The 24,374-nt window shown below is 38.4% G+C and overlaps 1 protein-coding gene across 1 annotated transcript; it reads right to left on the bottom strand.

Moving 5' to 3' along the window:
- Positions 1–2,300: 2,300 nt before the first annotated feature.
- Positions 2,301–23,648, bottom strand: LOC103515736 (cAMP-dependent protein kinase type I regulatory subunit; the record flags this gene model as incomplete). Its single annotated transcript, XM_017446794.2, is given in 7 exon segments — positions 2,301–2,545; positions 4,159–4,305; positions 4,962–5,130; positions 7,143–7,265; positions 17,048–17,267; positions 22,641–22,841; positions 23,493–23,648. Coding segments are annotated over 6 exon segments (954 nt in total), but the record flags the coding sequence as incomplete, so codon positions are not given.
- Between the last annotated feature and the right edge of the window lie 726 nt (positions 23,649–24,374).

The following is a 24,374-nucleotide window of genomic DNA, read 5'->3' on the forward strand; positions in this document are numbered from 1 at the left end:
ACGCATGCATGTCCCTCTAGTTGGGCATTCTGGATACTTTTCCGAAACCGTTTCCTTCTGGCTAGGTATGTTGATGATGTTTTATTTGTTATCCCACTGCGTCACACATATCGACAAAAGTGTGGACGTACCTTAGACTACAGATTTCACTTGATCGCACCTACTCTGACGGAGCGCGGAGCGGAATTTGACATTTGACATAAGACTATTGGTACTTTCAAAGAGAAGGCGCTGTGGTAATAATTGTTCCAGATTTCTGGTCTTAGGACGCCTCCTCCATACGAGTCTAGTGTCCCCGTCCCAAGAGATTCAGTCAAATAATGGTATCTAAATAACTACCTCCATAACACTCCACATTTGAACTTTGCAAAATTGTTCATGAAATTCAAATTTGTAGACTGGAGTAGTAGTTTGTTCGTGGACCCAGCAAAAAATTATGTATCCAATGTAACCATAACCGCAGACCAACAATACCTACATAGAGTGTGCCACAAATGGAAATTTCAACTTAAAAAAAAAAAACTCCTATGAAAGAAAACTAGAAAAAAATAAAATAAAAACATCTTGCAGTTTTATTGGCACAAAATAGTTTTTTTTTTTTTTTTAAACTCAATTTATTTAAAACAAAATTTCTCTTAAATTTATTAAATCTAGAGCCTATCTATTTAAATTTATACAAAAATTAATTTTATCTTCAAATAGTTTTTTTATTTTATTTCATGTGTTAATGTAATATTAACATGTTTTAATTTCATATAAAGTCAAATTAAAATGATTTAATTTCATGTTATGTAGTAAAATTAACATGTTATTTTTTATGTTTTTGAAGATTCTAGACAAAACAGTGAAAATGTGCGAGAGACAGAGGAGAAAAGTCAGGATTTCTGAATACAAATGGATATACCTTATCTGAATATTCAACTTTTTTTTTTTTTTTTTTTAATGCCGTTATCATGAGGGAAACACCTCAATGCAGCTGGGATAAGCAACGTGTTTCCTGGCTTTTTTTCTGACCAATTCCACGGGTCATATTGCTTACGCTTATGTCTACATAAAAACGGCACTCCATTTCCGTATATGACTTACGCCTACTGAAAAACATCATTCTACGAAATCTATGAAAAACAGAAAAAAATCTTTCCAAAAAATTAAAATTAAAAAACAAAATGTAACTTTTCCTTCTTATCTTAATATTCTGTTAGATTTAGATAATACACTATAAGTTACAGTCCTACTTATTAAAAGTAAAATCAGTCAAATACCTATAGTAAAGCTGAAACTTTTTTTCTGTTTATTTTTACCTGACTATTTTGCACAAAAGAGCAAAAGGCATTAGTGTTTGCTTACCATTAAAATTAATAAAATAAAAATATCGTTTAACAATAATAATAAAAAATGCCACCTTGTAAAAAAAAAAAAAAAAAAACTCATTTTCCAAGGATTTTTTCAAGAGGAAAATTTTTAATGATGATAAACAATTTCAATTTTTTACTTCCTAGTACAATAAGTATAGCAAAGCTACACTCTATGTAATGAGAAAGTATTTTATTTCCTAATTAATGTAAATAATACAAGTAGGTACATTAGGTAGTTATTTGCTGTCAAAGACTCACAATTTAGACTTATTTAGGCTGTCGAGCTAGGAGAGGAGTAGACCAGCAAACTCAAATCCTAACCAGCTTACAACCATTTGACAGTGAAGTACTGCAAAAGAGGGATACTGAGTACAATTATTGTGGTATGACAATCGAGATTTTTACTTCCTAGTACAATAAGTATAGCAAAGCTACACTCTATGTAATGAGAAAGTATTTTATTTCCTAATTAATGTAAATAATACAAGTAGGTACATTAGGTAGTTATTTGCTGTCAAAGACTCACAATTTAGACTTATTTAGGCTGTCGAGCTAGGAGAGGAGTAGACCAGCAAACCCAAATCCTAACCAGCTTACAACCATTTGACAGTGAAGTACTGCAAAAGAGGGATACTGAGTACAATTATTGTGGTATGACAATCGAGACAGCCAAAAAATACTGCAAAAGATGATCAGCACAAAATTGTGGTACATATTTGTGACAATGAAGAGAGCCAAAAAATACTGCAAAAGATGATCTTGAGTTCTGGATACTATTGTGGTATTTATCCTCAGTGTAAGCCATTTTTGTAGATGAGTCGATTAGCTATAACTTCTTTTAGATTATTCTCAAGAGTCCAATAGTAGTTCTAGTACTTCTTTTGTACTTTGTATTATTTGACAGTGAAGTACTGCAAAAGAGGGATACTGAGTACAATTATTGTGGTATGAGAATCAAGACAGCCAAAAAATACTGCAAAAGATGATCAGCACAAAATTGTGGTACATATTTGTGACAATGAAGAGAGCCAAAAATACTGCAAAAGATGATCTTGAGTTCTGGATACTATTGTGGTATTTATCGTCAGTATAACCATTTGTAGATGAGTCGATTAGCTATAACTTCTTTTAGATTATTCTCAAGAGTCCAATAGTAGTTCTAGTACTTCTTTTGTACTTTGTATTTGAATCTGAAACAGAGAGAGATATTGGAAAATTAAAAACTACATGGGAAGTATTGTGTCTCTTCTCGCCCATCTGATGAGAGGCATACTACGGGATGGGCATGCTACGACACAGGCCACAGGCGTCGAAAACTACGTGGGAAGTATTATGTCTCTTCTCGCCCATCTGATGAGAGGCATACTACGGGATGGGCATGCTACGACACAGGCCACATGCGTCTAATGTAGCAGTTGTTTCATTGCTAAGAAATAAAAATAAAAACGGCGGTGGAACACTCATCTTTTTTTTTTTTTTTTTTAAGAAAACCTAAATATATACATTTTTCAAACCACTTTTTTTTTTTTTTTTTTTAAGAATACCTACATATATACATTTTTCTAAGGCCTAATATGTGTTGTACAGTGTACACGCTAGAAATTACTTGATTAATGTTAAGTATATCTCAAAACCAATTGCTCCATTTTAATCTAAAATTGAAGTGTATAAGAAACCTACACAAGAACATACAATCACAAATACTTTAGTTCGACTGTCTGATGGCTTGGAAAAATGGCCTGATGGTCAATCATCCCAACGTACATAAATCGGTCCAAACATTCGAAGAAGAATTGAAATGGACTAAAACTTCGGGAAATGGGGAAAACTCCAACAAAACTTTGGGTTTATTTATTCAATTTCACCCATTTTAAGAGTTCCTTAAGTCTAAAAAAGTGATTATGATCCAACAAGTGGTATCTACGTAAAGTTTGTATTCTTACTATTCTTACCATAAGGTCATACATAAATCGGTCCAAACATTCGAAGAAGAATTGAAATGGACTAAAACTTCGGAAAATGGGGAAAACTCCAACAAAACTTTGGGTTTATATTTATTCAATTTCACCCATTTTAGAGTTCCTTAAGTCTAAAAAAGTGATTATGATCCAACAAGTGGTATCTACGTAAAGTTTGTATTCTTACTATTCTTACCATAAGGTCTCTATTTTCAATCTTAATGGTCTCAGGACTCTCAGAAAGTGAAATGTGGACTGTTCCTAAATGTCAGATTTGATCAAGGGAACTTTCACTACGGAGATCTTATCATCCCCAAATAGGAGAGAGAGGGAGAGAGGAAGGACAGGATAGGAGAAAGTCAGCCGTTTCGAGAACGAACATTATCTGTTTTTTTTTTTTTTTTTTTTTTTTTTTTTTTTTAAAAAAATCCCTTAAAAAACACATATAATATACATTTTTCTAAGACCTAATATGTATTGTACAGTGTACACGCTAGAAATTACTTGATTAATGTTAAGTATATCTCAAAACCAATTGCTCCATTTCAATCTAAAATTGAAGTGTATAGGAAACTTACACAAGAAATGCAATCACAAACACTTTAGTTCGACTGCCTGATGGCTTGGAAAAATGGCCTGATGGTCAATCATCCCAACATACATAAATCGGTCCAAACATTCGAAGAATTGAAATAGACTAAAACTTCGGAAAATGGGGAAAACTCCAACAAAACTTTGGGTTTATTTATTCAATTTCACCCATTTTAGAGTTCCTTAAGTCTAAAAAAGTGATTATGATCCAACAAATGGTATCTACGTAAAGTTTGTATTCTTACTATTCTTACCATAAGGTCGTTATAAAAGGCAGAAGAAGATGATGTTGATTGGTCGCCATGACAACGAGGTACTAGACAGAGAGGGAAACAAAACTGTTGTATTGGGTGATGTTTCGCTTCAGAATATCTGCACACGGGCCTAGGACACGCTCGAATCTGCGGAAATGAGAAGAAATACGGGTCTTGTCAATCGGGCCTTTGAAAACATTTTTTTTCTTTTCTTTTTAATTTCAAGAGTAAAGTGACTTTTTTTATTGGTAATGTATTTGCCATCAAATAATCTTCATTGGCAAACATCAGAAATTCATCATCAAACACCAAAAATGTCTATATTTAAATGGGAAGAAAACGAGGTCTTGACAATTGGGCCTTTGAAAACTATGTTGACATATCTTTTTACTTTCTTTAACTACAGTATAGCGGAGCTATACTAGTAATGAAAGAATTGCAATTGGTCCAAATTTTCAAAATCGGGAAATGGGTGGAAATATCCGTTTTGGGATCCCCTGATGTTTTTTCTTTCAAAAGTTCCAATTTTTTCAAAGTTTGTACTTTGTTGGTGCTTTATATCACTTTTTCAATTGCCCATCCAATGGCTTTTGCCTAACTTTTAACTCGTACTCGTAGGTATTTCGATTTCAAATGTTTCAAAAGGTGAGGTAAATGGAAAGTATTGTGTCTCTTGTCGTTCATCTGATGAGAGGTATACTACAGTATGGGTCTCCTACGATACAGACAACATGAGTGCAAAGTAAACAGTTTTTTCATTACTAAAAAAAAGAAAAAGAAACGCGGTGAAAATAATAGCTTACCTCGCTCGATCTAGTTTGACACACTTCAAAGGCCCCTTAGCTACGACAGTGGCGGCACGCGGTCTATCCAGGAGTAACGCGATCTCGCCGAAATAGTCAGACGGTCCCAGTTTACCAACTTCTACAGGACTTTCCTCTTCCACTGTGTTTTGAAGTACTAGTGCCGTGCCTGAAATGCAGAGTGTACATCATATCATAGGTCTTAAAAAACGTAGTACTTTCATACAAGTTTGAGCTCGGTCCGACAACCAGGGCCGGAGTTATAGCCAATTCAATTCTTCATTTTTTCATGTTCTTCCGCCAATAGGGGAAGCACCAAGAATGGGAACTTCATTTCGATCGGTGATTTGTGCTTCAAATAGATCGCACTAATGATTCATATTTAAATTTAGACCCAAAAATCAAATTTCATGTTCTTCCGCCAATAGGGGAAGCACCAAAAATGGGAACTTCATTTCGATCGGTGATTTGTGCTTCAAATAGATCGCACTAATGATTCATATTTAAATTTAGACCCAAAAATCAAATTCCTATTTTCAATCTTGATGGTCTCGGGACTCTCAGAAAGTGAAATGGACTGTCCCTAAATGTCAGATTTGATAACTACGGAGGTCTTATCATCCCCAAATAGGAGAGAGAGGGAGAGAGAGAGAGAGAGAGAGAGAGAGAGAGAGAGAGAGAGAGAGAGAGAGAGAGAGAGAGAGAGAGAGTTAGAATTAATTAACCACGAAAGACCACTGGATTATTTTTTGATTGAAGAATTTGATCGTATTTAGACGTCGAAGGAGGAAAATGAAAGTCGGTCAAATCTTGGTGTTAATTTTTCGAAACGTAAAAAAACACTTTTTTCTATTTTTCAAAAACACTGACTTATCTACCGACTAACGACTAGCTAACCTAGAGGACTTTCTTAAATAAAAAAACAACAAAATTAGAGAAAAAATATTTCGATCTTATCAGAAAGAGCACACCGGACTAACTACGAAAAGACTTCACACTAAAATTATTTTCTCAAAACAAAATAATTGAAAGAAAAAAAATAAAAACTAACAAAAATTCTAACCCCTATCTTTAATAGCCGGTGATAACAAAATCACTGAAACTTTTTATTTATTTATTTTTTTTTTTAGAAAATACAAATAAAAAAAATAGAATTTTTGTTGTTTTGTATGACAGAAGGTTACCCGCTCAAACGATCGTTGATATTTTCAAGAGTTGCGCCATGCAACTTCCGTCCAATGGGAATTTTTCATCGGTTGCAGGAAAATGATACGCATGCTGCCCTCTAGTGGGGATTCTGGATACTTTTCGAAACCGTTTCTTTCTGGCTAGGTCTGTTGTATGATGTTTTATTTTTATCCCAAGCTGCGTCCACACTATATCGACAAAAGTGTGGACGTACCTTAGACTAAGATTTCACTTGATCGCACTCTCTGACGGAGCGCGGAGCGGAATTGACATTTGACATAAGACTATTGTATTCAAAGGCGCTGTGGTTATAATTGTTCAGATTTCTGGTCTTAGGACCTCCTCCATACGAGTCTAGTGTCCCCAGTCCCAAGAGATTCAGCCAAATAATGGTATCTAAATAAACTACCTCCATACATACTCCACATTTGAACTTTGCAAAATTGTTCATGGAAAATTCAAATTTGTAGACTGGGTAGTAGTTTGTTCGTGGACCAGCAAAAAATTCTGGGGGTTCTTATTTAAGATTTTAAAGTTGGCCCCCGTTTCAAGGACTTTGCGAATTTTTTGGCGAATCGCGATATTGCCAAAATATCCGCATTTAAAATCAAAAAGTTACGGGTTTTTTTGTTTTTCGAAATTTCAAACAGGCTTCGATAAAAACAATTGAAGCATAAATTCTGGGACACCCTGTATACAGGAAAAATTAAAATTACAACGTACAAAGTATATTATACCTATATTAATTGACCTACTTTGGATACTATATATAAGTCTTCCTAAATCTGTTTAGGATAGGATAAAATTCGCCCCGGGCGGGAATCGAACCCGCGACCTAGCGCTTGCAAGGCAGACGAGCTACCTTCCAAGCTAACTCGACTGATATTCAGTCTTCAACTTGATAATGGCTGTTGAAAATTTGATCTTCCCTTAAAAAAAACCACTTCGTGTTGAAAATCAAACGCCAAGCACTTGGATCAAGTTGGCTCTTACCTTCCACTATGATATAGAAGTCATCCCCTGGCTGTCCTTGGCGTACAATAGCCTCCTTATCCTGGAAAGACACTGGTTCTAGTGAGTCCGCCACTGTGAGTCGCTCCCACTTTTCCAAACTCTCTGGGGAAGAAACAAAGTGGGACAGCACAAAATCAGAATAGAGTAATAGAGGATTTAAAATTCAAATACATACACACTTTTCTACTTTCCTTATCCTATAGGAAGGAAAGTAATGTAATCGGGTCAAATTTTTGATGGTCAGTTTTTAGTGTCAAAACACGTTTTGAGGTCCCTAGAGCCTAAATCCAAAGTTTCAGCCATTGGTCCGTGTGTATGTCTGTGTGTCTGTCTGTAAACAAAATATCTCGAGAACGGTAAGAGCTAGAGACTTGAAATTTGGTATGTAGCTGTCAAATGTGACAAGGATGCGACACGCCTCTCTTTCCTTTATTTTTCGCTCCCTCCTTTTTCCCCATCTCTTTCTTCATTCTTTCTCTATCTACCTTCTCATGTCCTCTTCCAAATTAGGGATCAATTCTTCCAACCGGTAATTTCATTTTACATCCGCCATTTTCTTCCTCCCTCTATCTTTATCTCTCTTTCTCTCTCCCCTTGATTTTGTATCCACAATTTTCTTCCTCTCTCTTTCTCTTTTTCTCCCCTATCTATCTCTCTTTTCCTTTCCTTCATTCCCAATATCCCAATACATTCTTTCTCTTTCTCTCTCTCTCCCTCTCCCTCTCTCTCTCTCTCTCTCTCTCTCTCTCTCTCTCTCTCTCTCCATTTGGTTTGCAGTTGTCAAATGTGACAAGGATACGATAGGAAACTTTTCGTTAAGATCGATGCAACAGTTGGCGGCATTTTACCGTTTTTTTGGCGGTTTTCGGTGTAATTTAACAATATCTCGGGAACGGTATAAGCTAAAGACTTGAAATTTGGTATGTAGTTCACAAATGTCATTTTCCATCCCATTCTCTTTGTTTCTCAATTTATCTCATACCTCTCTCTCTCTCTTCCTTCTTTATCTCTTTCTCTCTGCCCCTCTTCGATATCTCTCTCCTTTTCTCTCTTAAATTGCTTTGAATTTTCTCTACAATTCACAATTTCACATCATTGTCACACGAATGTTATAGCAGGTGCTCTCCTTCTCTCTCTCTCTCTCTCTCTCTCTCCTCTCTTTCTATCTCTCTCTCCTCTCTTTCTATCTCTCTCTCTCTCTCCTCTCTTTCAATCTCTTTCTCCTTCCCTTTCTATCTCTCTCTCCTTCCCTTTCTCTCCCTTTTTCACTTTAGCTCTCTCACTGATTCTTTTTTTCATTATCTCTCTCTCCTCTCTTTCTATCTCTCTCTCCTCTCTTTCTATCTCTCTCTCCTCTCTTTCTATCTCTCTCTCCTTCCCTTTCTCTCCCCTTTTCACTTTAGCTCTCTCACTGATTCTTTTTTTTCATTATTTCCCCTTCTTCTTCTCCTCCTTTTTCTTCTCTTGCCGCTTTATATTATAATTTCTTTATTTCTCTCTCTCTCTCTCTCTCTCTCTCTCTCTCTCTCTCTCTCTCTCTCTCTTTCCACGGGTCATATTGCTTACGCTTATGTCTACATAAAAACGGCACTCCATTTCCGTATATGACTTACGCCTACTGAAAAACATCATTCTACGAAATCTATGAAAAACAGAAAAAAATCTTTCCAAAAAATTAAAATTAAAAAACAAAATGTAACTTTTCCTTCTTATCTTAATATTCTGTTAGATTTAGATAATACACTATAAGTTACAGAATAGGTGCTGCGGTTGGCGGTATTTTGACCGCTATTTGGCGGGTTTCGACCGCTTTTTGGCGGTTTTCAGCTATATCGACTAAACGGTTAGAGATATTGTAAATGTTACAACAGAACACCCCAAATAAGCATCATTCAATAGGATTAGGAAAGTCGTGTGATGTTCACACCAGATTTTTTTTATATTGCAGATTCGTAGGTTCATATTCGTAGGGTTTGGATTGTAGTCTCGCCCAGTACCTAGTACCAACACGAAATGTCGACCCCACTTGGGTGGGAAAAGACTAAGTAAAAGAAGAAGAAGATTCGTAGGTTTGTATAAGCTTAACTCAACCTGTACACCTCTGGTATATTGCAGAGGATTGATAGAGGGAGCTGTTTCTCGAAAGCGAAGGAAGACAGGATAGGAGAAAGCCACCCGTTCCGAGAACGAACTTTATCCGTTTAGGATAAAATCTGCCCCGGGCGTTAATCGAACCCGCGACCTAGCGCTTACAAGGCAAGACGTGCTACCTTCCAAGGTAACTATTATGCTGGGTTCACATTTTCGCAACATGCAACACGAATGTTGCATTACACACTAAAATTCGCACATGTGGACGCAAACGCGCTTACTCTTATCAAAATGGAAAAAAGCAATTTTAATTCTCTTTGTTGTCACAAGCTATACTTCTTTATTGAGAGCTATGCTTCTTTATTGAGAAAAAAACGGTGCAAAATAAAGCACACAAGGTATCTATACAGTAGAAAAATCAAGGTACAATGAGAAATAAAATGGAACTTCATTGAAAAAAAAGCTCGCACAATGAAGCCCCATATAATTGAATTCAATACAAATTCTGTGTGCTTTATAAATTACTTTATACACCTATGTATCTACCTATATATTTCGTATAAATTCTATATAATTGTATAGGTACCTATACGATATAAATTTATTGTAGGGGTAAGTGTCTAGAAACTTATTGTGTCTTTGTGTAGAAAATAATTTGAGCACACACGCTACAACGGTTTTCAGTCGAAATTTCGACAGGGTGTTTAGAAACTTTTATGAAAGGTGCTTTACTGGTTCAATGAAATTTGTTTAGAAACTTTTAAGAAAAGTGTTTTACTGGTTCAATGAAATTTGGCAAAGATGTTGCAACATAAAGTTGATGTTCATGGCAAAGATGTTCATGAACAAAATGAACATTGTATAGAAGAAGTTTTGTAATTTCAGGCCGATTGGGTCTCTGGGAGCCACATAGACGCCCTTTTTGAGAAAACATGTTTTTTAACCGGTTTGAACTTTCATCAATTTCTTGACGATAAAAATAATAATAATAATAATAATAATAATAATAAAAAATCAGGGTTTGGGCTCGATCTAGTCTTTGGGTTTTTCGATTCGCTAGTGCAGTGGTTCTCAAACTTTTTTTGCGTGGCGCCCCCTTTGGGCATATTCTCATTTCTTCACGCCCCCCCCTACCTTACCCAACCCCTCGGTATATTATTTTTACCTATGGGTTTTATGGAATAACAAAACGAGAATTTGAAACTTGAAACTTTGAGAAACATATTTTTATTTTTAATAATAAAGTAGGTAGGTAGGTAGGTGTTGTGCATCAACCTTGACCAAGAATGTCAACGTTGTAACCAAGGGTACAAAGGAAAAGCTCGCGCCCCCCCCCCTGATTTGTCTCCACGCCCCCCAGTTTGAGAACCTCTGCGCTAGTGTATCCTAAACATAGGACCCGTATCAGACCTACCTACCTACAGAACTTTTGTTTCATACTGTACAATAATTTTCGTACCAAATGCTTGCACTTACTCAACTGTGAACTAAAATGAAATTAAAATGTACTTAAATGTACTGAAAATTATAGTACATACTTTTTTTTATTCCAACCTCAGTGGTGTAGTGGTTAGCGCCGTGGACTTCGAATCTGGAGGTTGGTGGTTCGAGTCCAAGTCAAGTCATAAAATTTAGCTTACGACTTCTAGATCCCGAGATAAATCGATTTAAAAAATACCGGTGAATCGAGAACTTTGACGTCACAGCATACGCTCCCGTAGGCGATGACGTCATGACAAGGAAATAAAAAAAGTACATACCTACGTACCGTTTGTACAATACAATTTGGGAATAGGGGGTAGCTGTGTTAGGAAGGGGGGGAGGAAGAAAAGAGAAAAAGGGGGGAAGAAAAGAGAATGAGAAGGAGGAAGCAAGAGAGAAAACATCAGAAAAACTTTCCTGTTTTCAAAACTTTATTCTATTTTTTCTCTCGTTTTTTTTAGGAACTAAAACGGAAATCCCAATAGAGAAAAAAAGGCAAAAGAGGAGAAGATGAAGAAGGGGAGAGAGAGGATGGAAAACAAGGCAAATAGAGGGAAAAAAGACAGAGGGAAAATTCGAGTAGCTAAAAAAAACCCCAAGAAAAACTTAAAGAAGGAGGAACAGAAACTCGAGAAGGAGAAGAAGAAAAAGAGGAGGAGGAGGAGGAGGAGGAGAAGGAGTGGTAAGATAAAAAAGAAAGGAAATAATATGAAGAAAAGATGGGAACTAAAAAGTAAAGAGTAAAGCTATAAGAAAAGAAGGAAAAGAATATAATAAGAAAATAAATAAAACCAGAACAAAAGTTACTACAAAGAAAGAATAACACAAGAAGAGAACTAGAAGGAAGAAGAACAACAATAAGGAGGAGGAGAAGAACGAACAAGAAAGAAGAAGGAAAGAAAAAGAAGAATAAGGAGGGTAAGAACAAAAGAAGAAAGAATTAGCTCAAAGAAATAAAACAAAAAATAACGAAGGGAAATGGAAAAGAAGAATAAAAATTAGCTCCTCTCAAAGAAAGAGCTAAAGAGAGAAGAAAATTTTAAATTATTGTAATAGAAAGTAAAAAATATGAAAGTTAAGTAAATAAAGTTTGTTCTGGCATAGCTTTTTGTTTCAACAATACAATGGGGAATAGAGGAAAGACGGTAAGTATGGGGTGCCCGCATTTTTCATTTTTGTGGGGTTACCACAATATTTGGAACAGTAGGTAAATTACAAAGTTTTTTTCCCCCCTTTTTCAAAAGGTTTGATAGAGCGGGCTGTGACTACTGAGGCCTTATAACCTTATTGTCCCGAAAGCGGAGAAGGAAGACAAGATAGGAGAAAGTCAGCCGTTCCGAGAACGAACCTTATCTGTTTGGGATGAAATCCGCCCCGGGTGGGAATCGAATTCGCGACCTAGCGCTTACAAGGCAGACGGTCTACCCTCTAAGCTAACTAGCCGGACTGCTGAGGTTTGATAGAGGGAACTGTAACACCGTCTGTAACACTTACCGGAACTGTAACAACGGAGGACTTACCGTCCCAAAGCGTCATCCCAAAAGCGAAGAGAGAAGGAAGACAAGTTTGGATCAGAACGAACTGGCTTTCTCCTATCCTGTCCTACACTCTTCGATTTCGGGACGATAAGACCTGAACAGTTCCAGTTCCCTCTATCAAACCTCTTCAGCGTCAGTCTAGTTAGCTCGGAGGGTAAGGCGTCTGCCTTGTAAGTGCTAGGTCGCGGGTTCGATTCCCGCCCGGGGCGAACTTTATCCTAAATACAGATGAGGTTCGTTCTCGGAACAGCTGGCTTTCTCCGATCCTGTCTTCCTTCTCTCTCCGATTTTGGCTTTCTTCTATACTGTTCTGCTTTCTTGGATTTCGAGACAATAAGACTTCAGCGGTAACAGTTCCCTCTATCGAACCTCTTACAAAGAATCATTTACCCAGGAATGAAAAACACTCGAGACTAGAAGAGACAAAACAATAAGCATTTCATTTTGTACTTTCAAGTTCAAGGAGTAAGAGAAGAATAAGTAGCAAAGAGAGACATCAGTACAAACTAATCCAGGAGCCTTTGTGCTTTTTAAAAATTTTCTCAGTTGAGCTTTAGCTTTCTCTTTAATCTCCGAAAACTCGATCAGGATCCCTGCTTTTTCCTTCCTTCCTTTTCTCTAAAAAAGAAGGGGAGGAAGAGTAGAGGAGGGGTAGGAAGGAGAAGGAGAAGAAGAAGAAGAAGAAGACGTAGGAGAAGAAAAAATAGATGATGATGATGAAGAAGAAAAAGAGAATGAAGAGGAAGCAGGAGGAGGAAGAAGAGTACCTACGAAGAAGAAAAAGAAAGAGAAGAAGAAGAAGAATAAAAAAGAAAAGAAGACAAATAAGAAGAAGAAAAAGAAAGAGAAGAAGAAGAAGAAAAAGAAAGAAGAAGAAAGAAAGAACGAAAAGCTGGATTGTCGATGTTTCATTTGTCAAAGGCAAAGACAGGGGGAAAGACGAAAGTTGGAGGGGATGGAGGCAGGGAGGGAGGGGGGAGAGAAAGGGAGGGAGGAACTTAATTTGGATGGTGAAGAGGAGGAGAGGGAGAAAGCATTTTATTTATTTAACAACTCATTTGGAGTTCAGTTTTAATGCCCGAGGAACCTTCTTCCTTTCTGTTTTAGCGAAATTCCCTTTAGGGATTAGGGATGAACTACCCACTTTGGGAGAACGTCCAAGATGTCCGCAAGCTCATCTGTTTAGAATAAAGGTCGCCACGGGCGAGAACCTCAGAATAAGAATAACATAGAGGGAGCGTTTTGGACCAAAACGAAAGACACTTTTCAAATCGAAGGTTATATATATCAGCTGATTTGGTACCAGTGCCGGACGATGAATAATTTCCTGGGTAGAATGATTTTTACAGAAATTTTGAAACATTATTTCTGCTTTTTTACGAAACTTTTACTTTGAACAACTTCTAAGTAAATTCGATGGGTATCTTATCTTATTTATCCATTATTGACTTTGAAAATTCATAAAACCATTCAGTTCCGAGAACGAACCTTATCTGCTCAGGATAAGATTCGCTCCGGGCCGGAATAAAAGGCTACCATCCCAGCTAACTATAGTTCATCCAGATCAATGTGACAGCAATGAGTCATCAACTCAAAATGAAGGAACCAATCAGATTGCAGGAAATCCTTACATTGTTGCAATTCAGGTAAAGGTCTATTTTTGATAAACTCTCTCTTCTAAAATGCAGAGGTAGCTCTAAGTTCAGAGGTTGGATTCCAGAACAGGTAAGGTGGATATCGCCTTACCTGACTTTGTTTCACTGTCGGAGGAAGCACTGTGCAATATACCTTCCCCTTTTAGAGATTCTCTACCATTGCACAGGTGACATGTTTGGCAACAATGCCTATTTTTTTGCTGACACATTGATCTGGACACACTATAGGTAGGTAGGTAATATCGAAACACCTATGGACCATGTATCATGTATTCATGTACAATTGTACAAGGTACAACGGATTTTTCCATATCCCTAATTGAACGAAAGGATTTTGCATTTGTCTGACTGAGAACGAAGCTCATCTGTTAATAAGGATAAACTCTGCCCCGAGCGAGACTCGACCTAGGACCTAGCGCTTACAAGGAAGACGCACTACCCTCCAAGCTAACTGGGTTGACATATTTTTTTTTATTATTATTATTTCTTTATTATTATTATTTTATTTTATTTTATTTATTTTTTTTTTTTTTGTGCAAAATTTCTATGAAAGGTGCCATCTTCTATTTGGAAACAGCCAAGTCTATCCTGTGGCGAATCCGTGTTTGTTCCGTGTTCAAATGCAGAGTTGCACATTCACACAGACTATAATAATGACAATAATAGTAATAATAACAACACAGAGACAAGGGCTCGGTGCCTCCCACCACTATCCTCTTTATCTGTTACAGAACCTATATAGTCTGTTCCTTTTAGCTTGAGAATCAACGGCAGCGGTATAGGTTCATTCAAGACTGCATGCCCTTGTTAGACATAGGTAGGCGGCACTACTTGTACATAGGCAACTTACTGTAAGACCCATAATGGCAGGGTACACAAAGTGAGTTTAAACTCTCGGAGCAATCTGATTAATTCGAGAATTCAACTCACTTTGCGTACCTACCGTCCGTCATCTCGTCTTATGGAGGGGGAGGGGAAGGGGATTTGTGATGCGTGGAGGGGGGAGATTACCTAATCTTGGAACTTTTTCAATATCAACATTTTTTCCCATTGAAAATATTACGTACATAGTTCCAACTATGTAAAATGCGAGAAACCAGAAACCCATTGTGCTGCCTACCTAACTACAATTTTGAGGGAGGAGAGAAATCGGAATTACTTAACTCAGGCCCAAAAAATTCAAGATACCTAGATAGGTATCATAAAATAAGAACGTAGTATTTGGATAGAAAATGGGAATACTTGCGAAATATTTAGACATAGGTAGGCGGCACTACTTGTACATAGGCAACTTACTGTAAGACCCATAATGGCAGGGTACACAAAGTGAGTTTAAACTCTCGGAGCAATCTGATTAATTCGAGAATTCAACTCACTTTGCGTACCTACCGTCCGTCATCTCGTCTTATGGAGGGGGAGGGGAAGGGGATTTGTGATGCGTGGAGGGGGGAGATTACCTAATCTTGGAACTTTTTCAATATCAACATTTTTTCCCATTGAAAATATTACGTACATAGTTCCAACTATGTAAAATGCGAGAAACCAGAAACCCATTGTGCTGCCTACCTAACTACAATTTTCAAGGGGTTTCCTGTTTACCATTTTCAAACTTTTCTCATTTTTCCAGCTCTTTTTATATTATTATTTTTTTTTTTTTTTAAACCCTTATTTAGTGGGTGGCCCAACGTCACAATTTTGGCCAAAAGCTGCATTTATTCAGGAAAGCACCAAATTTGGTATGGACCTTCATTGGGAAAATATGAAACTTTTAGGAAGGGGTGACACCGAAAATCATGCACACAAACAAAATGGCGGCCTTTTTTCAAAATGGCGGCCAAAAACGGGGTTTTGACTACCGTAATCCCGTACCGTAATGATTTTTCCAATATGGCGGCCAAAAAAGAGGTTTTCTCACAATATCTCGTTTCCGGTAATTTTTTTCCAACAACAATGAATTGAAAAGTTGTTTCTTTTTTTGTTTTCTACATTTTATATTTTTACACTTTTTTTCTAGGATGTACCGTAATCCCGTACCGTAAGGATTTTTCGAACATGGCGGCCAAAAAAGAGGTTTTCTCATAATATCTCTTTTCAGCTAATTTTTTTCTAATAACAATAGATTAAAAAGTTGTTTGTTTTTTTCTTTCCTACATTTCATACATTTACACTTTTCCTCTAGGATGTACTGTAATCCCGTAACGGTCGATCCCGTTTCAAAATGGCGGCTAAAAAAAGGGGTTTTTTGAGAATATCTCGTTTTCGGTAATTTTTTTCTAATAATAATGAATGAGAAAGTTGTTTGTATTTCTATTTCCTACATTTTTTACATTTACATTTTTTCTCTAGGATGTACCGTAATCCCGTACCGTAATGATTTTTCCAAAATGGCGGCTAAAAAAGAGGTTTTCTTGCAATATACCTTCTCCTTTTAAAGATTCTCTACCATTGCACATGTGACATGTTTGGCAACAATGCCCATTTTTTTGCTGCCACATTGATCTGGACACACTATAGGATGACTTATTCTCAACCTCCAAGCTCACTGCCCCTTCCTAAGACAATCCTGATTCTTTTCTACCCATGAATAGAATCTATTCTATTCTACTCACCCAAAATAGAAACTCTGGATAGAAATTCCTCGTAGAGTTTTCTCTTCCTAATAGTACTACCCATAAGGATGCGCCGGTATGAGTCCCGATCCAGTCCCCACACCTATTCTATTCTATTCTATTCTATTCTACTCACCCAAAATAGAAACTCTGGACAGAAATTCCTCGTAGAGTTTTCTCTTCCTAATAGTACTACCCATAAGGATGCGCCGGTATGAGTCCCGATCCAGTCTCCACACCTATTCTATTCTATTCTACTCACCCAAAATAGAAACTCTGGATAGAAATTCCTCGTAGAGTTTTCTCTTCCTAATAGTACTGCCCATAAGGATGCGCCGGTATGAGTCCCGGTCCAGTCCCCACACCTATTCTATTCAACTCACCCAAAATAGAAACTCTGGATAGAAATTCCTCGTAGAGTTTTCTCTTCCTAATAGTACTGCCCATAAGGATGCGCCGGTATGAGTCCCGGTCCAGTCCCCACACCTATTCTATTCTATTCAACTCACCCAAAATAGAAACTCTGGATAGAAATTCCTCGTAGAGTTTTCTCTTCCTAATAGTACTGCCCATAAGGATGCGCCGGTATGAGTCCCGATCCAGTCCCCACAGTTTGACGTCGGTTTTGGCGCGCACAGTGGCGGCGCGCGGCGTCCCGTAGATGAGAGCCAGCTCCCCGAAACTACCGCCCTCTCCGACACTGGTCACTAGCTCGTTATTCACGTACACCTGAGGGAGAGAAAGAAAAGAAGATAAGTAGTTAAAAATAAATATGTAATAGATCAGTTGCGCTTACTTGGGTGATGTTTCAAAGTCATAGAGCAGGAAAAATTAGGACCAACGGAATTTTTCTTATGTGGCAGTTGTGGCATACATAGAATTCAATTTCCTCCATTCACACATCATATTGTCTCTCACGACATACAAAACTAAATTCTTTCCATTTTAGATATCTCTCTCTCCCTCTTCTCCATTTCCCTCCTTTTCTCCCTCCTTCTCTTTCTCACTCTTCTCCCTCTATCTTGTCTTCAAATACCTTTTCACTTTTTCAGTTTCAGTATTCCCGTTTCTATTTTCTTCTATTTCTTTTCACTGTTTGTATAGACTTATGTTTCCTTACAAGAGGGGATTATTAAACTCTAACATTAGTTAAAAATAAATATGCAATAGATCAGTTGCGCTTACTTGGGTGATGTTTCAAAGTCATAGAGCAGGAGAAATGAAGACCAACGGAATTTTTCTTTTTCTTCTACAACTTCTAGATCCCGAGATAAATCGATTTAAAAAATACCGGTAAATCGTGTTTGACGTCACGGCATACGCTCCCGTTCTAGATCCCGAGATAAATCGATTTAAAAAATACCGGTAAATCGTGAAGTTTGACGTCACGGCATACGCTCCCGTAGCCTAGATCCCGAGATAAATCGATTTAAAAAATACCGGTAAATCGTGAACTTTGACGTCACGGCATACGCTCCCGTAGGCGCGATGACGTCAAGACAAGGAAATAAAAAAAGTACATACCTACGTGCCGTTTGTACAATACAATTTGGGAATAGGAGGTAGCTGTGTTAGGAAGAGAGATGAGGAAAGGGAAGAGAAAAAGGGGGATAGAAAAGAGAATGAGAAGGAGGAGGCAAGAGAGAATGAGAAGGAGGAAGCAAGAGAGAAAACATCGGAGAAAGTTTCGTGTTTTCACAACTTTATTCTATTTTTTCTCTCGTTTTTTTTTTTAGGAACTAAAACGGAAATCCCAATAGAGAAAAAAGCAAAAGAGGAGAAGACGAAGAAGGAGAGTGAGGGGACGGAAAACAAAAGGCAAATAGAGGGAAAAAGACAGAGGGAAAATTCAAGTAGCTAAAAAAAGCCCCAAGAAAAACTTAAAGAAGGAGGAACAGAAACTCGAGAAGGAGAAGAAGAAAAAGAGAAGGAGGAGGAGGAGGAGGAGGAGGAGAAGACGAAGAAAGAGTGGTAAGATGAAAAAGAAAGGAAATGGGTAATATGAAGAAAAGATGGGAACTAAAAAGTAAAGCTAGATATAAGAAAAGAAAAATGTAGAATAAGTGGAAAAAGAAATATGAAAATAAATAAAACCAGAACAAAAGTTACTACAAAGAAATAATAACATAACACAAGAAGAGAACTAGGAGGAAGAATAACTATAGGAAGAAGTAGAAAAGAAAAAGCATAATAATGAGGGTAAGAACAAAAGAAGAAAGAATTAGCTCAAAGAAATAAAACAAAAAATAAAGAAGGGAAATGGAAAAGAAGAATAAAAAATAGCTCCTCTCAAAGAAAGAGCTAAAGAGAGAAGAAAATTTTAAATTATTGTAATAGAAAGTTAAAAAAATATGAAAGTTAAGCAAATTCTCTCTTCCTTTCTCTCTCTCCCTCTCTCTCTTCCTTTCTCTCTCTCTCTCCCTCTCTCTTCCTTTCTCTCTCCCTCTCTCTCTTCCTTTCTCTCTCTCCCTCCCTCTCTCTTCCTTCCTTTCTCTCCCTCCCTCTCTCTTCCTTTCTCTCTCCCTCCCTCTCTCTTTTTCGCCATTCTTTTTTTAGCTTTTTCCTTTCTTCCTCCCTCACCCTTTTCTCTGTCTCTATCTCTGTCACCAGTTTTATTCATTCTCTCTCTCTCTCTCTCTCTCTCTCTCTCTCTCTTAAGCAAATAAAGTTTGTTCTGGCATAGCTTTTTGTTTCAATACAATGGGGAATAGAGGAAAGACGGTAAGTATGGGGTGCCCGCATTTTTGTGGGGTTACCACAATATTTGGAACAGTAGGTAAATTACAAAGTTTTTTTTCCTCCTTTTTCAAGAGGTTTGATAGAGGGGGCTGTGACTACTGAGGCCTTATCGTCCCGAAAGCGGAGAAGGAAGACAGGATAGGAAAAAGCCATCAGCCGTTCCGAGAAGGAACCTTATCTGTTTTGGATGAAATCCGCCCCGGGCGGGAATCGAATTCGCGACCTAGCGCTTACAACACGGATTACCCTCTAAGCTAACTAGCCTGACTGCTGAGGTTTGATAGAGGGAACTGTGACAACGGACGTCTTACCGTCTTGAAAGCGAAGAGAGAAGGTTTGGATCAGAACATTGGCTTTCTCCTATTCTGTCTTCCTTCTCACTACGCTTTCGGGACGATAAGACCATAGCAGTTACAGTTCCCTCTATCAAATCTTCCTTCTCTCTTCGATTTCGGGACGATATATAAGACCTTAGCAGTTACAGCTCCTTTTGAAAAAGGAGGAAAAGGAGTATATTTTGACTTACTGTTCCAGATATTATGGTAACCCCACAAAAATGCGGGCACCCCATATTTATTTCCTCTATCAAACCTCTTGAAAGAATCATTTACCCAGGAATGAAAAACACTCGAGACTAGACGAGACAAAACAATAAGCATTTCAATTTGTACTTCCAAGTTCAAGGAGTAAGAGAAGAATAAGTAGCAAAGAGAGACAGGAGAAAAACTAATCCAGGAGCCTTTGTGCTTTTTAAAAATTTTCTCAGTTGAGCTTTAGCTTTCTCTTTAATCTCCGAAAACTCGATCAGGATCCCTGCTTTCTCCTTCCTTCCTTTTCCCTAAAAAATAGGAAGAAGAGGAAGAGTAGAGGAGGGGTAGGAAGGAGAAGAAGAAGAAGAAGACGTAGGAGAAGAGAAAATGGATGATGATGAAGAAGAAGAAGAAAAAGAGAATGAAGAGGAAGCAGGAGGAGGAAGAAGAGTACGAAGAAGAAAAAGAAAGAGAAGAAGAAGAAAAAAAAGAAAAGAAGACAAATAAGAAAAAAAAAAGAAAAAAAGACTAATAAGAAGAAGAAAAAGAAAGAAGAAGAAGAAGAAGAAAGAAAAGCTGGATTGTCGATGTTTCATTTGTCAAAGGCAAAGACAGGGGGAAAGACGAAAGTTGGAGGGGACGGAGGCAGGGAGGGAGGAACTTAATTTGGATGGTGAAGAGGAGGAGAGGGAGAAAGCATTTTATTTATTTAACAACTCATTTGGAGTTCAGTTTTAATGCCCCGGGAACCTTCTGCCTTCCTGTTTAGCGAAATTCCCTTTAGGGATGTACTACCCAATTTGGGAGAACGTCCAAGATGTCCGCAAGCTTATCTGTTTAGAATAAAGGTCGCAAAGGGCGGGAATCGATCCGCAAGCTCATCTGTTTAGGATAAAGGTCGCCAAGGGCGGAAATCGAAAAGAGAAGGACAGGAAAGGAGAAAGCCAGCCGTCCGAGATCGAACCTTATACGTTTAAGGTAAAGTCAGCGCCGCGCAGGGCGGGAATCGAACCGGCGACCAAGCGCTTACAAGGCAGACGGGCTGCCTTCCAAGCTAACTAGGCTGGACCAATCCAAGTACCATGTTTGAGATCCATTGGATCAAATTCAAACTTGTTTGATCCACGCAATATCTATAACGCCTTGATTTCTGTTATTCACATCATTGTCACACGAATGTTATAGCAGGTGCTCTCCTTCTATCTCTCTCTCTCCTCTCCCTCTTCTATCTCTATCTCTCCTTCCCTTTCTCTCCCTTTTTCACTTTAGCTCTCTCACTGATTCTTTTTTTTTTTCATTATTTCCCCTTCTTCTTCTCCTTTTTCTTCTTTTACCCCTTTACATTATAATTTCTTTATTTCTCTGATTTCTGTTGTTTAGCAGTAAGTTCGCCCGGGGGGAAAAGGTGAGTTGGTTCCCAAAAAAAGGTCCATTTTTGTCACGCCCGGGGCAGGCATCGAACCCGCGATCCACACTCACCTCGACTTCTCCTTGATCTATGACGTAGAAGTTATCACCCTCGTCTCCCTGTGTGATGATTGCTTCCCCTGGCAAACAGTTTACCGGGAACATGGCGTCAAAGATGTCGGACCGCGTGTTTTCGTCCAGATGAGAGAAGAGGACATTCTTGGATTTCATATCGTCTTATTCTTATAGTATACTCTCGTGTTCAGAATTCAATGTCCTATTGTCACGAACACATTGTCTGCCAGGCAAATTGCTACCATTTTTCTTCGTTTAATTATGTGAGAAGGAAAAATAATGTGTGTGTGTTTTTTTTTTTTTTTTAAATTCACATTTTCAAGAGGTTTGACCTTAACTTTGAAGGTCTTATCGTCCCGAAAATGAAGAGATAAGGAAGACAGGATAGGGAGAAACCGGCCGTTCCGAGAACGAACCTTATGTGAGAAGGAAAAATATTGTGTGTGTGTGTGTTTTTTTACATTCACATTTTCAAGAGGTTTGACTTTAACTTTGAAGGTCTTATCGTCCCGAAAATGAAGAGATAAGGAAGACAGGATAGGGAGAAACCGGCCGTTCCGAGAACGAACCTTATACATTCTTGGCGATGGCTTTGGACAGGGCGGCCATCGTCTTGTAGTCTTTGGGAACCACCTGGAAGGGAGGAGAGAAATCGGAATTACTTAACTTAGGCCCAAAAAATTCAAGATACCTAGATAGGTATCATAAAATAAGAACGTAGTATTTGGATAGAAAATGGGAATACTTGCGAAATATAATTTACTTTTAACAACTTCTAAGTAAATTCGATGGGTATCTTATCTTATTTATCCATTATTGACTTTAAAAATTCATAAAAACCATTCAGAAATTCGGGGGAAATTGAAAATACGGACCGGGACTGCAAAATGTAAACAAAGATTTCAATAATTTTCAGAAAATTTCCACCAATGAGAGAAGAGTTTTGTCAGCCGACTAAACAAATTTGGTTAGTCAGCTGTTCGTGAACTGTCCTTCGACCTTGATATGTAAAAAGACCCAAACCTTCCTTCTATGTTATTCTTATTCTGAGGCGGGAATCGAAAAGAGGACAGGAAAGGAGAAAGCCAGCCGTCCGAGATCGAACCTTATACGTTTAAGGTAAAGTCAGCGCCACGCAGGGCGGGAATCGAACCCGCGACCAAGCGCTTACAAGGCAGACGGGCTACCTTCCAAGCTAACTAGGCTGGACCAATCCAAGTACATACCATGTTTGAGATCCGTTGGATCAAATTCAAACTTGTTTGATCCACGCAATATCTAACGCCTTGGTTTCTGTTGTTTAGCATAAAGTTCGCCCGGGGCAGGCATCGAACCCGCGATCCACACTCACCTCTACTTCTCCTTGATCTATGACGTAGAAGTTATCACCCTCGTCTCCCTGTGTTATGATGGACTCCCCTGGCAAACAGTTTACCGGGAACATGGCGTCAAAGATGTCGGACCGCGTGTTTTCGTCCAGATGAGAGAAGAGGACATTCTTGGCGATGGCTTTGGACAGGGCGGCCATCGTCTTGTAGTCTTTGGGAACCACCTGGAAGGGAGGAGAGAAATCGGAATTACTTAACTTAGGCCCAAAAAATTCAAGATACCTAGATAGGTATCATAAAATAAGAACGTAGTATTTGGATAGAAAATGGGAATACTTGCGAAATATATGGACATAGGTAGGCGGCACTACTTGTACAGAGTAGGCAACTTACTGTAAGACCCCTAATGGCAGGGTACACAAAGTGAGTTTAAACTTGTTGGACCTTTGTTTTACCTTGTTCGTCCTTTGTTTTACCTTGTTCGTCCTTTGTCTTATCTTGTTGGACCTTTGTTTTACCTTTTTCACATAGCTGGTGGCGTCTTCTTCGGACACAGCTTCGGCGGATATGCCCCCCTTCCTCCTCGCACTCTGTTGACCCTGGGACGCTTTTTATCTTTATTCGGCAAAATTCTCCTCTTTGTACCTTGTTCGACCTTTGTTTTACCTTGTTCGAGCTTTGTTTTACATTGTTCGACCTTTGTGTCACCTTGTTCGACCTTTCTTTACCTTGTTCGACCTTTGTTTTACCTTGTTGGACCATTTATACCTTATTTTTTTACCTTGTTGGACGTTCGTTTTACCTTGTTGGGCCTTGTTTTACCTTGTTGGTCCTTTGTTTTACCTTTTATACATTGTTCGACCTTGTTGTCTTACCTTTTTCACATAGCTGGTGGCGTCTTCTTCGGACACAGGTTCGGCAGATATTCCCCCCCTCCTCCTCGCACTCTGTTGACCCTGGGACGGGAGGGGGGAGAGGTCTTCTGTTTCTTCGGGCGAGGTGGCTTTCAGCTTGGCGTCGTGTGCCTGCTCCTGAAACATCCGAGAAAGAAACACTTGCAATGAGACCAAGTTCCATTTTTTTATTATTATTTAATTTTTATTATTATTATCTTTTTTCACATAGCTGGTGGCGTCTTCTTCGGACACAGGTCGGCACAGATATTCCCCCCCTCCTCCTCGCACTCTGTTGACCCTGGGACGGGAGGGGAGAGGTCTTCTGTTTCGTTCGCGAGGTGTGGCTTTCCAGCTTTGGCGTCGTGTGCCCTGCTCCTGAAACATCCGAGAAAGAAACACTTGAATGAAATACTAGCAATGAGACCAAGTTCAATTTTTTATTATTATTATGTAATTTTTATTATTATTATACCGGCCGAATGGCCGGGATAAGCCAATCACCTCTTGTTGGCAAACGACCTTCGGGCGGATGAGCCCAACAAGAGCTTTGTCCTCTTTTTGGTTCCTTTGAGTCAGGATAGATGGTTATTTGGTTCCTATTGAATGTATAGATTCGTGTAGTTCAGTAGGTACTCGTCCGTAGCTATAGAATTTAATTTATCTCTATAAATCTACGTATGTGTGGCAGTTGTGGCATAACACTCATACACAGAATTCAATTTCCTCCGTTCACACATCATATTGTCCTCTCACGTCATACAAAAACTAAATTCTTTCGTATTTGTAGATCTCTCTCTCTCTCGTCTCTCTCTCTCTCTCGTCTCTCTCTCTTCTCTCTCGTCTCTCTCTCTCTCTCTCTCT

This window comes from Diaphorina citri, unplaced genomic scaffold (assembly GCF_000475195.1).
Source record: "Diaphorina citri unplaced genomic scaffold, Diaci psyllid genome assembly version 1.1 scaffold1408, whole genome shotgun sequence".
NCBI lineage: Eukaryota > Metazoa > Arthropoda > Insecta > Hemiptera > Psyllidae > Diaphorina > Diaphorina citri.